Genomic DNA, 16,949 nt, shown 5'->3' with positions numbered 1-16,949 from the left:
TTACAGAAATTGATGACTTGGATGCCATTGTACCTGCCGTAAAGAAATTAAAAGTACTTTCATACTGAACACAAATCATTTTTACTGTGTAAATTGCATTCTTAACATTCTAAGTATTTTGTAGGATTGATCTTACTTTGAGACAAGGGTTATAAAATGTATTTACTCTCAGAATTCATCCCCTTCCTACTGTTGTGTCCTTTTCCATTCATATAATTTTTATGAACTTTGAGATTCTTATATAGAAAACAGTTGTTAAGTTAAAGTAGTGATTTATCTTTAGAGCGTTTAATCATTTCTTAAGGAATTCTTGAGTGCTTAAAATTTAAGATTATTTTGAAGTACAGTGTGTGAGTAGAAGAGAAACTCAGGGAAAGAGATTGTAAGTAATAAATAGAAAGGTTGCATTTAAGTTCAGGGTTTAGTGATCTTTCTGCTTCTGGAAATAAGGAATGCCAGTGGCTCTCGAGTCCAGCCAGTAGGAAGCTATTGCTTTCCTGGCAAGGAAGTGACACATTCTATTAAGATATCCCTCATGGCGCTTGGCCTGTCAAAGCAGGAGGAAGAAAGAGGAAATGTTTTATTTTGCGTTAGGGTAGGAAATGAATTAGGAGGTAATATAGATGAGCCGATAGAAGTCTCTCATAAAAAGTGTCTTTATTGGCAATCTTGATGTAATGTACTTTTTATAAGGGCATGAGATTGCAAATAAAAATTTTATGAAGAATTTCCAAACGTACGTGTCCTCAGTGACTTATTTGTATTATTCACAAATAATGAGTCATATTCTCTCACAAGGCTGAGTCCTCCTTGGGCAGCGGGTTCACCCTTGCTGCATCTTACATAAGAGTGCTTTTCTTGCTTCCTTCTACTTATTCTCTATTCTCAATATTCAGTTTGATTTTCTTAAAGAACTAGTGTTCTGTCTCACATCTAGGAGTACAAGCCACGTTGCTGCTCCCCACCGCCCTGCCACCCTACACCCCCCCCTCCTCTTTTATGAGTAGCAAGCCTAGGAAGACGTTTATTATTCTTGTTCTTTGTCATACAGACTTGTAAAGAATTTCCAGGAAGCAGCATGGTGGAATGGTGAGAGTACATGTCAGTAGATAAGCATCCAGGTCCTTACCTAATGAGAAATCTTGGTAGAATTTATGATCTTGGAAGTTGCTAACAAGGTGTTGACCTTAGGGATTAGACATAAGATAATATCTTAGGTTCCTTCTAGATTTAAAATTCTTTCTTTTGTTAACCTCCAATTACATTTCCAAACACTAGCCCACAACTTGTGCAAGAACCTGTGTCTTTGAGGGTTGAATAAAAAAAAAAATTTGGATACTCAATAATGTAACACTCTTGAGTTGATTAGATTACTCCAAGAAATTGCTATGAGACAGTTTGGGAATCTAATAGTATTTGAAAGGAAGTAATTAAAAAATCATGTTAATCTAAATTTTGTCAGCTAGGGGTTAACTCTTAGTTTAAAACAGGTTTTTCAGACTCTTCCTCAGAGGCCTAGGAGTTTTTTGGAGGGCCACTGAGAGGGAAGTGCCACTAGTGGGAAGAATAGTAGGCCTTCTCTATCAGATCTACTTTTATCCAATTTTAATTATTTAAAATATAAGTAAAGTCCCACAGATATTGTTTAGTCTTGATTTTTCTTGCAATTTTATTGATGTATAATTGATATTTAGTACACTGTATATATTTCAAGTATACAATTTGGTAAGTTCTGATATACATATATGCCTGTGAAACCATCACCATAAATAATAAACATACCTGTCACTCCAAAAGTTTTCTCTTTGCCCTTGGGAGTCCTTCCCCACTCCCATCCCCAGGCAACTAATGACCACTTTTTATCACTGCAGACAAGTTTACATTTGATAGGATTTTACATAAATGGAATCATACAATGTGTTCTCTCTTTTGACTGTCCTCTTTCACTCAGCGTAATTATTTTGAGATTTTTGTATGTCGTTGCATTTATTAACAGTTAATTCCTTTTTATTGCTGTACAGCATTCCATTGTATGAATATACTACAATTTGTTTATCCATTCACCTGTTGATGGAAATTTGGGTTATTTCCAGCTCTTGACTACTACTGCAAATAAAATTGCTATGAAATAACATTCATGTTCAGGTCTTTGTTTGGACGTATTCCTGATAGCCAGTGTCTCGAAAACTGTCAAGTTTTCATGTCTTTTGTCTTTTGGTTTGGTTTGATTTGGGTTGGTATAGGCAGATGGGTAAATTTGGTTTCTGTTTCTCCATCCTGGTTAAAAGTGGAAATTTAGAAGAAAATATATAGGGCCTCTTACTTAGGTTGTCTTTTGTTGTTTTTTCTAATTTTATTATAGTCAGAGAACATGGCCTATTGGATATTGAGTCTTTGGAATTTGTTGAGACTTTCTGTGATGAATTTTATACCTGTTCCACATATGCTTTGAAAAAAAAAGTCTAATCTCTAACATATGTATTTGAGTTGTTTCTAGTTCTTGGCGATTGTGAATTGCTGCTATGAACATTCTTATATACGCATCCTTGTACACTTTTGTGCAAGTTTTCTAGAATCTATCCAAGAATTGCTGCGTCCTGGGGGAAACACGTCTGTGTGCAGGCACAGAGGCTGTGCACTGTACAAATGGAGGTAGAATCATTTCTATAGATAACTATGCGAGTGGAGCCTCGGGGTTGTACAGTATGGAGGCTTTGATAGGGCATGTGTATCTCCAACTTTAGAAGAGAACGCCAGACTATTATCCAAAGTGGTTGTACCAGTTTATACTCCCACCGTCTGGATGCAAGCTCCTACTTTTCCACATCCTGACCAATTCTTGGTAAGTCAAATTTTTAAATTTCTTGCCAGTGTAGTATATCGAGTTATTATTGTGGTTTTAATGTCGATTTCTCTGATTACTAATGAAGTTAAGCATCTTTTCCTTTGTTTATTGGCCATTTGTATTTCTTTTTTGAAGTGCTTTTATATGTCTTTGGTTTATTTTTCTGTTGGACTGTCTTTTCCTATTGATTTATAAGATGTCTTTATATAGTCTGGACATGAGCCATTTGACAGCTATATGTGTTGCAAAAAAAAACACCACATATATATATATACACACACACACATCATTTTCACCCTTTTATTTTCAAAACTTGTATGTGTTTGACATAAACCTCTTGTAAATAGCATGTAACTATTTTTATTTTCATGGGTTTGACATTCTAGGTTTTAATACTGGGTTTATTGTGATTACAAATACAGTTAGAGGTCTTTTGACTATCTTCTTTTGTATTTTCTATTATATTTTTCTGCTTTCTTTCCCTTTCATATTTTTTTGGTGGGTTGATTTTTCTGTTGTTACTCTACAGCTTATCTTAAAATTTTTAATATATGTTTTATGAGTCAATGTCCAATCAGGAGACAAAAACCACTTTGCAGAGGTAGCCAAACAGGAAAAATTTAAAACAAGAATTGCTAACTAGTACAAGATAGTTAACTAGTAAAAGCAGATAAAAGAGGACTCTGAGGGGTACAGAGAAGCAACTTCAGAAAGCAGATACTACCCCCAGGGGTAAAGGACAGTGAACAAGAAAGAAACTTAGAAATTTAGAAGAGCACCTTCCCACCCAGCTGAGATTTCAACCTTTGAGGAGAGGTTTGGCTACCACAGAAACAGGCAGCCCACTTGAGGCAAAGAAACTTGCCAGAGGGCGCTGGCAGGTGTTGAACCATGAAGGGCATGAGCTGGTGATAAACTGTGAGGGGAGCTTAAGTGACTGAGAACAGCCCCCATAGGGCAGTCGGCCACCTATCACGGAAAACAGCATGTCAGTGGGACAAAGAAAACCCTTCTTTTTGCTCTGGCCTTGCAGTCTCGCCAATGCCCTTGCTTCACAAGGCATAACATCAAGTCGCCTGGCAAAGGACACGAGCCTGTGGTGTGTCCGGTATCAAAGCAGGGCAAAGGGGCTGATTTGGAGCTGAGAGGCGATAAAACTAGTAAGTGACACATTTATAACTTGTTTTTAAAACATAAAACTATCTTTAGTTTTCATAAGATGAGGACTTGAACACTTGAATTTTCCTCTGAAACAGTCTTATGTCCCTTCTTAGATATTAGTACTAGCATTTTAGTGCCACTGTTTCTGAACCCATTGTTTGCAAAAGGTTTTGGATGGTTACTTGTGTATATTTTTTAAACAATTCAAGATTAGGTTTACCAACATATTTTACAGGTTTCTTTTCTCTCCACTGTTTCCCACGTCACTTCTGCCTTCATGTTGCATTTTCCTTCTTGAAATACATCTACTGGCCATTTTTGTTTGATATTCCCTTGCGCTTCATATTTTTTAAATTGTTCTTGTTTTATAATTATGGCCGGTGAGCTTCATTTTAGTGGGAATTACCTGCTGCCATGGCCCCACCTGTGCCCTAGGTGCGCATGGCAACCCTGAGGGCCAGTTTTGTGGTTGCCTCTGATCGGGTTTCACGTGGTTCCAGGTTTTACACCAATTTTCACATTAGTTTCGAGGTTTGGGGATTTCTACACCAAGTCAGTTGTTTGTAACTTAATACCCTGTGATTCCTGTAGGGGACATGTTTTCACCCATTGCTGACAACTAATTCCTTGTCTTTACTGGCAGCCAAGGGGTTTTCTTAACGACACGAAATTCTTCAGGCTCCTTGCCCCTCACACGCAGTAGCCTTGCCTCCTGTCGGGTGATGCTGAAATCCTGGTTTCCTTCAACATCCCTTCAGCTTTAGATTTCCTCTTTGGACCATCACCAGGAACCTTACCTGTGTTACTTTTTAATCAACATGTTTAAGATAAATGGTGTTCATGGTTTAACTCAGGTTTCCATGTGCTTGGAAGAGGAAAGATAGATTTTTATTTATCTGCTTTGTCTGCCATCTTGACCAGTAGTTGTTTTAGGGTTACTAAATTTCGTGATGTGATATGTAATACATTACCTTTTACTTTTCTGGTGCTTTACTATTTTCAAGGCACTTGTCTATTTAGTGAACATTTCAGTGCCATTGTGAGGTAGATAGGACAGGCATCAGTTGCCCCATTTTGTTATAAGAATTTGTCATTTGAAATAGAAATTTCAGCAGAAACAAATTTTATTACATATTTACCATGTACTTAGCATAGTCTTGGATGATGGGGGTGAAAATCAAGTAGTTTATAAAACTATAATCCGAGTGTAAACAGAAACATTAAATACCAAACATAATATACATAGTTGTTTAGCATGTGACATCAGTAGATATGAGGTGTGATAAAAAAATACGGTGAATGTTTAAATAAAAAAAATTATTACGATAAAGACACATTGCCATTAATCCCCATCAAAATACTCCCCCTCACTTCAAATACACTTATCCCATCGTTCTGGCCACTTTCTGAAGCAGTTCTGGAAGTCCTCTTTCGTGTTTTACTTCATCCTCCATCATGACAATGCTCTGTGTCACACCCAGCTTCTAGTACAGCAATTTCTGTCAAATAAAAACATGACGGTGTGTCCTCATCCACGTTATTCACCTGATTTGGCACTGTGTGACTTCTGGCTCTTCCCCAAAGTCAAAATGACCATAAAAGGTAAATGTTTTGAATCGATTCAGGACATCGAGGCATCGACGGCAGTGCAACTAAAGACACGAAAGAGGACTTCCAGAATTGCTTCAGAAAGTGGCAAGAACGATGGGATGTGTTTGAAGTGAGGGGGAGGATTTTGAGGGGATTCATGGCAATGTGTCTTTTACTGTAATAACTTTTTTTAAATTTTAAACATTCACAGTATTTTGTGATCATACCCCATACTGAATAAACATTTTTTTAAAATGTTACAAGGCAGGGAACTGTTAAAATGAAAAGTGCACAGTATTGGCGGTAATGCTGTAGGGATGGGGCGCCGCCTAATGGAGGAGGAGGGGGCTTGAGGTGGGCCTTTAAGAGGTGAGTAGGATTTGAGTAGGTAGGATACCTACCATCTGTGCACTATTCTGGAATAGAGTATCTGCACACACATAAAGTAGCAAAGAACTGGAGACCAGATTATGTTAGGTCTAAAAGACAAATTAAGGAGTGGGCCTTAATCTTATAGAAAACAGGAAACCATAGAAAATTCATAAGTGAGAGTAACAAGGTAAAACTTTGTTTTAAGATGTTACCCTTCTTCAGAAAATCTGCAGTGAAGGCAGAGGTTGGGACAGAAAACGGACAGAAAACTGATGGCGGGGGGTGGGGAGGGGTGTTGCCAGACTGGATAAGACAGAAGAGGATGTGACCTTGATAGAAGCTCTAGGAACATCAGAGAGGACAAGAATATTTGGTTTTATATAAAGTTTGAAATGCAAACAAGGCACTTGCTTAAGTGTACAATTGACATAGTTTGCTTTTTACATGTGATTTAGGTGAACCAGCTGTCTCAGAGATACAGAAAGCCCCCTTTCCCCTCTGGCACTGACACTGTGCAGTCTCCAGCCTGGGTGTGGGACTCACCTTGCATTTTCCTGTGGAAATAATGCCACACGCTGGAGTCTGTCCCAGGCATCCCACACTGGAGTATTTAGGTGTATCTCTGGAACATTGCTGCCATCAGATACAGGAACACATCCCCAGACAGAGAGGGACCAGAGGTGGCAGCCAAAGGGCTTAGGTGGTGACAGCTGTTAGCAGTCTCAGGGTGGGTCACCTTTTAGTCCCAGGTCAGTCACTGCCCAGGAGAAATACCAGTAGATGCTCCAGGCAGACTTCCGTCCCCCCCCCCCCCCCCCGGTGTCTGAGGCAGGGCACTTTTGATACATACATTCAGGTAAGTCCTAAGTCAGGTGGTCTATAATTATTTACCAAAAGTGAAACATCACCACTAAGGTTCTTATAATTTATTAGGCAGGAATACCCCGTTTCTTTTGGGATTTGAACAATTAAATCCAACCAAGAGAGAGTAGTTCTTGCTTTTACATATATGTTTGTCTCTTCCTAATACTATTCAGTCATGCAGTTAAATATCACACAAGAATGTATGTATATATATTTTCAAATAACTCTTCTGATTTAAATTATAAAATATACATATGTACACATTTTACTATAAAGGTACTAATGTTGCTCATCATCAACTTCTAGGCTGTCCATCTGGAGTCAGCTCGTACCTGTAAGACAGTTGGGTTTGGACTTACGTTAGTATTGAGAGTATGTTGTGGCCGCATCAGGACAGTCTAGCCTGCCTGGGCCGGTATGGCACCAGCGGAACCCATCTCCCTGTAAGTTGGCCAGCCAGGGTTATGGCTGGAGCTTCCAGAGACCTTTAGGTAAGTAAGATCTGCAGGTAGTAAAGTCTTAAGTTAAGGTGATAATCAGTCTCCCTCTTTAGTAACCAGAGGAGCTGAAATGTATTGAAAAGGAAAAACTTTGGAGAGTGTGGGCAACTGAGATAATGTCTTAACTAGCAGATGAACTTGAGAAAATGAAAGGACTCACCATCGTGAGAAGCCCATAATCAGATCTTCTTTCGATAAGTCAATCAGTACCTAAACAATCACAAATAATCAGTTCACGTCCCCAAAATTGCATTAAATGGAAACACTGGGATAAACGGAATTGATCGTAAAAAGGGCTTCCTCGGGTTTTGGAGTTTTGAGCAAGGGCTCTTTTGCTTTGGCTTTCCTTCTGGAACCTCTCCATAAGCACGCAGACACTGACCTCAGTTCAGTGTCCTGGGAAAAGGTGAACTGCTCTTTGGAGTTACACCTCAGGAATGTATTCATGAATGTTACAGAAAGCGAGAACAACTTGCCTTTACTCATTAACTGATTCATAATTTTAAGCAATAGTTGCCCCAACTGTAAAAGGGGGATAATATCACCTACTTCACAGAAGTGAGCTTTAAAAAGATGAGTGTAAGGTGCTTGTTAAAAATGCAGTGACAAAGTACTGTACAAATACCATTCTTTCGTCTGTCTTTGGCATCTCCCTGAGGATTATATTTCCTCTACTTCTATTTTAAGTGAAATCCCATCACCACAAAAGCACTGATGTAATGAGATCCAAGCTTCACCACACACAGTGCTGTCTGTATTTATCAAAACAGCATGTTCAAATACTTGTAGAATGATGAATTTGGATATTTTCAAGTTTGTTGAAATAGCATTTATCACATTAATTTATATACCTATATTCTTTAGTTTCAAGAATGTTAAAAACAATAGCAACACACACGAAACAAAAAGCTCCCATTAAGGCTATATCTTCCTTAAAGTCAGTTCTGCTAATAGCCAGATAATTCCATCGGAATTTCAACAAGGTGTGTTCCACCAGTGAACTCCAGCTAGAGTACCAGGAGGCACCGAGTACCAAGACTCCTTGTACTTACTTTTCCTAGCTCCTTCCTTCTGTGTGAGCCAAGTGGCCTACTGTTTTTCACTGCGACGTCTAGTGATCTCTTCTTGACTTCTTCCATGGGAACAAAAAATTCAAATCTTTAAGAGAAAAAAGTCAGGAAATCATATTTACATATTTTCATCATTTTTGTTGAAAATCTAAAGTATTGCATCCGTTTTCCTACTTTTACAACAGAAGATGTAGACAATTGAGAGGAACAACTAGAACAGTATTGGTTCATAGCAGATACTCAGTGTGTCGTATTATACATAATTGCTGTCCTGTATTATTCACAAACCCTGCTGTTTGCCTCTCTGAGAAGTGGCTGGGGCCACTTTGCTTTGTGATTTGCTTTCTTTCTCTGACTCTGCCTTAGCTGCCACTCTTTCAGTTGCCCCTTCTCACTCTGTACAGTGTCTGCTCAGAGGACCACCTTGACCCCTTTCTAAGTTGTTTTACTCTGACCAGCTAAGGACTAGGATGCTGAATAGTTAGGTTTGCTGGAGTTGCATGGAAAATAGTGGCTTCTCCCCACTTAGGCCTGTGGGGTGAGGCAGAGGAATCTTAGTGTACAGGCTTTGTCATGTACTCATAAGAGGCCTCTGGTCTTCTTCTAGGGTGTTTTAATCTTTTTATTTATTGAGGTATAAGTGACATTAGTTTCAGGTGTACAACATAATGATTCAATACTTGTACATATTGAAAATGATCACAATAAGTCTAGTTAACATCCGTCGCCATAGTTACTTTCTTCTTGTGCAAGATCCATTCTCCCAGCTACTTTCCAATATGCAATATAATATTAACTATAGTCACCATGCTGCACATTGTATCTCCGTGACTTATTATAACTAGAAATTTGTACCTTTTGACCCTCTTTACCCATTTTGCCCACCCTCACCCCCCCACTTCAAGCAAATGCCAGTCTGTTCTCTATACTCATGAGCTCAGTTTTTTGGTTTTTTTTTTAGATTCCACGTATAAAATCATATAGTAAGTATCTTTTTCTGTCAGAATTATTTTGCTTAGCATAATTCCCTCAAGGTCCATCCATGGTGTTGCAAATGGTAGAATTACTTTCTCTCCCATGGATGAAAAATACACACACACACATTTAGGTTGCTTCCATGTCCTAGCTATTGTAAATAATGCTGCAGTGAACATGAGGGTGCATATATCTTTTTGAATTACCGTGTTTCCCGAAAATAAGACCTAGCTGGACCATCAGTTCTAATGTGTCTTTTGGAGCAAAAATTAATATAAGACTCGGTCTTATATATTGTATTATATATTATATATTATGTTATAATTATAATTGTATGTTATATTAATTATATTATTACATTATATTATATAAGATTGAGTCTTATATTAATTTTTGCTCCAAAAGACGCATTAGAGCTGATGGTCCGGCTAGGTTTTATTTTTGGGGAAACACGGTGGTGTTTTCATTTTCTTTGGATAAATACCCAGAAGTAGAATTGCTGATCATATGGTAGTTCTATTTTTAAGTTTTTGAAGAACCTCCATACTGTTTTCCATAGTGGCTGCATCAATTTACTTTCCCACCAAGAGTGCACAAGGGTTCCCTTTTCTCCACATCCTCGCCAACGCTTGTTATTGCTTGTCTTTTTGGAACAGGTAGGAGGTGATATCTCATTGTAGTATTGATTTGCATTTTCCTGATGATTAGTGATGTTGAGCACTTTTTCATGTACCTGTTGGCCATCTGTATGATTTCTTTGGGAAAATGTCTATTCAGATATTCTGACCATTCTTAATTAGATTGTTTGTTTTTTTTCCTATTGAGTTGTATGAGTTCTTTATATATTTTGGATATTCAACCCTTATCAGATACATGATTTGCAAGTATCTTTTCCCATTCTGTAGGTTGCCTTTTTATTTTGTTTATGGTTTCCTTTGCTGTGCAGAAGCTACTTAATTTGTTGTAGTCCCACGTGTTTATTTTTGCTTTTGTTGCCTTTGCTTTTAGTATCAAATTCAAAAAATCATCAAGACCAATATCAAGGAGCTTTACCATCTATGTTTTGTTCTAGGAGTTTATAAGTGGTACTAAGAGGGAAGTGTATAGCATTACACACCAATCTCAAGAAACAAGAAAAATCTCAAACAATCTAACATTACACCTTAAAGAATTAGAAACAGAAGAACAAACTAAGCCCAAAGTCAGCAGAAGGAAATAATGAAAACTAGAGACAAAAATGTTAGGTTGGTGTAAAAATAATTGCAGTTTTTGCAATTATCTTTAACCTTTTAAACCACAATTATTTTTGCACCGACCTAATAAAAGAAATAGAGAAAAAGGAAAAAATAGAAAAAATGTCAATAGAAATAATACCAAAAAATCAATGAAACAAAGAGCTGCTGGTTCTCTGAACAGATAAATAAAATGGACAAACCGCTTGCTAGACTCAAGGGGAAAAGAGAAACGACTCAAATCAGAAATGAAAGAAGTTACATCAGACACCACAGAAATACAATGGATTATACAAGAATACTATGAAAGGCTATGTGCCACCAAATTCAGTAACCTAGAAGATATAGACAAATTCTTACAAATATATACCCTTCCTAGACTGAACCATGAAGAATTGGAAAACCTAAATAGACCGATCACTAGTAAGGAAATTGAAACACTAACCAAAATCTCCAAAAAAAAAACAAAAGCCCAGGGTCAGGTGGCTTCACTGGTAAATTCAACCAGAAGTCAAAGAAGATTAAATACCTATCTTTATAAAACTTTTCCAAAAAATTGAAGGGGGAACACTTCCTAAGTAATTTTCCAAGGCTAACCTTACCCTGATACCAAAACCAGGCAATGACAACACACAAAAAAGAAAATTACAGGCCAATATCTCTGATGAACATAGATACAAACAACCTAAACAAAATAATAGCAATATATTACATTAAAAATACATTAAAAGGGATAATACATCACAGTAAAGTAGGGTTCATTCTAGGGATGCAATGATGGTTCAACATACACAAATCAATGTGATCTATCTACCACATTAACAAAATGAAGGATAAAAGTCATATCAATAGATGCAGAAAAAGCATTTGACAGTTTACACAACATCCATTTATGATAAAAGCACTCAATAAAATGGGTATATACAGAAAGTACTTCAACATAATAAAGCCCACATATGACAAACCCTCAGCTAATGTATTCCATGAAAAACAAAGCTTTTCCTCTAAGATCAGGAAAAGACAAGGATGCCACTCTCATCACTGTTGTTCAACATATGGCTGGAAGTTCTAGCAAGATCAGTTAGGCAAAAAGAAGAAATAAAAGGCATCAAAATTGGGAGTGAAGAAGTAAAACTGTCACTGTTTGCAGATGACATGATTCTATATATAGGAAACCCCAGACTTCACGAAAAAACTATTAGAAACAATAAAATATGGTAAAGTTGTAGAATACAAAATCAACATACAAAAATCTGTTGTACGAGTATTCCTGTATACTAACAATGATATATCAGAACGAGCAATGAAGAAAACAATCCCATTTACAATTGCAACAAAAAGAATAAAATACCTAGGAATAAACCTAACAAAAGAGGTGAAGGACCTTTACACTAAAAACTACAAGACATTGTTGAAAAAGAAATTGAAGACATAAAGAAATGGAAAGATATTCCATATTCATTGATTAGAAGAATTCACTTTGTTAAAGTGGCCATATTACCTAAAGCAATATATAGATTTAATACAATCCCTACCAAAATTCCAAAGGCATATCTCACAGAAATAGAACAATCCTCAAATTGGTATGGAACCACAAAAGACCTTGAATAGCCAAAGCAATCCTGAGGAAAAAAAACCAAGCCAGAGGTATCACCTCCTTGATTTCAAATTATACTACAAAGCTTCAGTAATCAAAACAGTATGGTAGTGGCAGAAAAACAGATACACAGACCAATCGAACAGAACTGAGAGCCCAGATATAAACCCACACATATATGGCCAACTATTATAATTTTTGACAAAGAAGCCAAAAACATACATTGGAGAAATAAAAGTCTCTTCAATAAATGGTGTTGGGAAAACGGGAAAGCCACATGCAAAAGAATGAAACTAGACTGCTACCTGACACAAGATACCAAAATTAACTCAAAATGGATTAAAGCCTTGAATGCAAGATCTGAAATAAAACATAGGCGAACACACAGGCACTAAACTTACGGACCTTGGTCTCAGAGGAATCTTTGGGAACTTGGTCCCAAAGGCAAGGGAAGTAAAACCTAAAATGACTCATTCTAAGATAAGCAGAAACCAAAATTATGAGGTATATCTTCCTAGGCTGGCTAGAAATAGCTTCTCTTAGCATCCTGAAGCAATAGGAAGCAATGATGAGATTTTGACTCCTGTACCTTGAGGTGAACTTGAAATCAAGAATATTGAGAAGACTTGCCACCACAGACCCACCAAAAACAAGCAATGTGATAAGGATCTGTCTACCAGTCTCGTCCCCAAGAACAGGGTGGACAAGCTAGGGGAGGTGTCTGTTTCACCTGACACCTATGCTTTGTTACAGGAGGGAAGACAGACCAAAGAGCTTGGAGCTTTGGAGGAAATTTTAGATCCTTAGGTTCAAGATATGTTTATTTTTAACTGCTGCTTTAAAACAGGTTTGAGATATAGATAGATAGATAGATAGATAGATAGATAGATAGATAGATAGATATAGATATATAGATATAGATCTGTATCTATCTATCTATCATATGTATGGCCAGATTCAAATCATTTTACTGCCAAAGAGCCTTCACTTAAGGAGAAAGGGTATGGAACATTTCATAATCAGGAATACTAGCTACTATGGGCAAAGAAAGTGGGTAGCTATTTTGCTAAACTGCCCTGGCAGTGCTTTTCTCCCACTAAAGTATATAGAAGCTTCATGAAGGCCCAGACCATGTCCAGTTCAACCTTAGCCCTTCATATCATCTGGCAGGCTGCCAGGCTCACAACTGGTGCCTGGCAAGTATTTGAATGGATAAGGCGCTCTAGGCAGGCCAACGGGCCCACTCACTCACGTCTCATCAAACAGGGGTTCCAGGGTCTTCCGCTTCACTGAGGTTTTCTTACGACTTGCCCACCTCCTTTCCGGCAACAAGTAGACACGAACATAGGGATCCACTCCACTGCTGGTACAGGGTGTCAGGTTTCTGATTTAGTTTCAAAGACATGAAAGAAAAAAGGTCCTGGTTTTGAAACATTGAAAACACTCATGTGGAGAAAGCTGTACTAACCATTCAGCTTTGGATGGCCTTGAGGATAAAAAATGCTCAGTAATCTAGATGACCAAAAAAAAAAAAAGCAAAAGTCTGTAGCATTTGGAGGAAAAAAACATCAGACACATGGTTTTAAAAACGTGTTTCTGTAAAATCTGGAATAGAGCCAAGTTACTTTCCATCTCAAGTTCAAATCTTCACCCACCTGAGGAAACGTACTGCCTCCCATGACCCCAGACAGTTCTGCAGTGGTTACGTCTGAGCAAAGCCGTTGGCTCTGGAGCCCATCAGCTCCCCTGAGGCCCTTGTCACTCACAGCACGCGGCCTTCAAGCCCCGCGCCTTCCCATTGTATTACACTGGTGCTGCCCACTCCTGCCATCGCTCAGGGGCCCGTACTCTAATTTTTGGCCACCTGATACTCCCAAAGGACCTCTCCTGGCCCCAGCATCCCATTACCTGCAGCCGTTGATGAGCACACTGAGGCAGCGACGCAGACACACATAGCGCACTGTGAGCCGAATCTCGCCCAGCCTCCGCCACCTGAGACCCCTGCCTCTGCAAAGAAAGGGCTTGTCACATCTCGTGCCATTACAACTGCTGGCCTCTCCCCCGACCCCCAAGACAGAGCATGTCCTGCTTTTGGAACATTGAGCCCTGTGGATTAATAAGAAATTCCCAGTAAGTTTCCTTCCAGTTGGAAGCCAGTTCCATCCAGCATTCACGTAGAATTAATTCTCCTACTTCACAAGAGGAAGAGCACGAACCCTGGAGTGGGATCTGCCTTTAGGCCATGATTTCTTGTGGGACCTTGGGTGAGTTATTTAACCTTTAAGATGGTAAGTTCTATCTCATAGGGTTATTGTGAAGATCAAATTAAATCAAATAATGCGTTAAGCCCACGGTCAACACTTAAGCAGCAGTCATTGATTACATAATTGCATCTTCTAAGGTTTCTGCAGCTTCCCTCTGTAACTCTTTAGAATTCAAGGAATGTTTCTGCTGTAAGGACACTTGACAAAGTCCAGCGTCTGTTTTACAGTTGGTCTGTAGCTAGAGCCACAGCCGACTGTGCAGGACGGACATTCTCTTTCTACCCCTCTCAGGAAGCCATTTTGTGAAACACTAGAACTTGCACAGAAAAGTAAGTTCAAATCCACTTTTCCATCCAGGGAGTTATTTTTCATGTAGGTAGTTTAGAAAAGATTAAGCAGAGAGGTGCATACTCAGTGTCGAGGCTGACATCTGTCAGGTCAAAGCAGGAGGAGGCCAGGGAGTTGAGCGAGGAAAAGCTGGGAGCCAGCCTCGCGGGCGGCCATACAAATGGGGAGGCAGGGCATTTCATGGGTCTGGGTGACTTGATGGGCCCTGGAGAATGGGAGCCTGGGACAGTCAGGAAGTTGGTGTCCGAACTCTTCTTCTCCCCCGTGGGCCTACAGAACCCTTTGGCACTGTCCTTGCCTTTGGGCTCTGGGCCTGGCTCGTGGGGTGTGGGCTCGCAGGCAGCAGTGGTGGCACTGGTGGCTGTCGTGGTGCTCTTGGAGGCTTCCTTGGTATCAGAAGCAGAGTCTGGGGGGCATGGCCAATCTGCAGGGCCCTCTCCCTGGGGTGGGGCTTTGGGGCCCTGGTTGGTGTCCACCTTCTTAACGAACAGAGGGCCTTTCTTTAGGGCTTCAGGCCCTGTGTATGGGCTGCCCATCTCTCGTTCTTCCACACGTAGGAGCTGTAAGCAGATAACAGGGTTGTTTATGGGCTGGTCCCACCGCCTTCTCCTCCTCTGCTCTCACCTTAATCTCCGGTTTTCTTTTTCCTCGAAGGAATGGTTTCCTCAAAACTCTTCTGTTCCTTCCTGACTGCCCAAGTCAATGGATTCCCCCCGCCCCCAGACTATATTTTCCTTAACCTCTCTCTGCCCCTGGCCCCCTCCCACCAGTGCCTCTCTACCCTTTCCCTTCTGCCTGCCTCACACTAGTGGGTCTTCATGAAGACTCAGCCCTGGTCCCTTCTCTCTACACTCGTACTGGCTGCTGGAGACCTGGCCACTCTCACAGCATGTGCTTCTCCTCTGTGCAGTGGACGCCCAGAACTACACCTCCAGTCTTGCCCTCACCTTAACCTCCACATGTGTCACCAGCTGCCTTCTGGATATGGTCATTTTCCAGCTGTCACCTTATTCATCGCTTGCCCTAAAATGTGTTTCCTACCCAGCCACACCCCTGTGCTCCCAGCGCCAAAGTTTCAAACCTCAGCCATTGTGTTTCTCCCCTTTTCCCTCAGCTATTAATCATCAGGACCCTTCCTAGGGTTTTCCATTTCCATTTTGGTGGTCAAAATATTCTGAAAAACGTCTTGTTAGGAATGCCAAATAAAATGAACAAACATCCTTTTAAAAGTGTGGCCAAATTCACAAGAAAGTAAGGAAAATCCCTAAGGTTAAAAAAAAATAAAGAAAAATAAAGGTTAAGCTCTCCTTTATAAGTTATTCATTTCTAAATGACCCTACATTTATTAAACTTGGAATCCAAGGGTTTAGGTGAAGAGGCCTTGGTCAGTGTGAGGCTAGGAGTTGAAGTAAGACCATGAAGGTGGGATCTCTTTAGTGAAAAGTAGTCCAGGATAAACATTCCAGCAAAAGACTGATGATAAGAAGTGTGTCTGTCTTAACCTGTACTCTGGTTGGGGGGAAATAAAGTCTTTACTGAGAATATGGTACCTTACAGGCCTGTCTCATATGAATTTATACTACCTGAGGGGTCTTGAAACCCAAAGTTAAAAATTAACATAAAAATGAACCCAGGTTTGCAGTGCCCCTGAGGTGCAGCAACTGCAGAGCCTCCTTGGAAGTGAACAACCTCAATCCAGGTCACAAAGGAACACTGTACATATGTATGCAACACAAGTTACCAAACACCGAAATGAGTCACCATGAAAGAGCATCAACAGACAACAACAAACATCAAAATTCAATTCCCAAGGTTCAAATAATAGAATTAACAGACATACATTATAAGTATTTTCAAATGATTAAAGATGAAATAGAACCATGAGAAGACAATAAAATACAATGAAAAAAGAAAGTGGATCTGGAAAAGATAAAATTAGAAATAAAAAATAGCTTTTGAAATAAAAACCGTGAAGAGGTTAAACAGCAGATTAGGGACAGCCAAAGAAAAAGTTAGTGGTCTGGAAGACAGAGCTGAGGACATTAGAGGGTAGCACCGAGAGATAAAGAGATGGACAATGTGAAGATGAGGTCAGGTCAGGAGGAGATGATGAGAAGGTCCAGCATAAAAG

The 16,949-nt window shown here is 39.4% G+C and overlaps 2 protein-coding genes across 3 annotated transcripts in view; one reads left to right on the top strand and one right to left on the bottom strand.

The window, feature by feature from the left end:
• The window catches only part of CEP70 (centrosomal protein 70), a 62,640-nt gene extending 60,506 nt beyond the window's left edge, over window positions 1-2,134 (top strand). For both annotated transcript variants that reach the window (XM_074312918.1, XM_074312917.1), the window contains exon 19: window positions 7-2,134. In XM_074312918.1, coding sequence (XP_074169019.1) covers window positions 7-68 — 62 coding nt within the window. In that variant the 3' untranslated portion in view covers window positions 69-2,134. The remainder of the gene's footprint in view (window positions 1-6) is intronic.
• Window positions 2,135-6,879: 4,745 nt separating this feature from the next.
• Window positions 6,880-16,949, bottom strand: part of ESYT3 (extended synaptotagmin 3) — a 48,057-nt gene continuing 37,987 nt past the window's right edge. Inside the window, exons 18-23 of the mRNA XM_019747665.2 lie at window positions 14,882-15,378; window positions 14,115-14,213; window positions 13,459-13,590; window positions 8,385-8,490; window positions 7,493-7,542; window positions 6,880-7,164 (exon numbers count right to left, since the gene is read on the bottom strand). Of these exons, the coding sequence (XP_019603224.2) occupies window positions 7,128-7,164; window positions 7,493-7,542; window positions 8,385-8,490; window positions 13,459-13,590; window positions 14,115-14,213; window positions 14,882-15,378 (921 nt within the window). The 3' untranslated portion in view covers window positions 6,880-7,127. The remainder of the gene's footprint in view (window positions 7,165-7,492; window positions 7,543-8,384; window positions 8,491-13,458; window positions 13,591-14,114; window positions 14,214-14,881; window positions 15,379-16,949) is intronic.

The sequence above is a fragment of the Rhinolophus sinicus genome, linkage group LG10 (assembly GCF_036562045.2).
Source record: "Rhinolophus sinicus isolate RSC01 linkage group LG10, ASM3656204v1, whole genome shotgun sequence".
Classification (NCBI taxonomy): domain Eukaryota; kingdom Metazoa; phylum Chordata; class Mammalia; order Chiroptera; family Rhinolophidae; genus Rhinolophus; species Rhinolophus sinicus.
The sequence above is the reverse complement of the archived record's forward strand: the minus strand, read 5'-3'. Positions and strand labels throughout refer to the sequence as shown.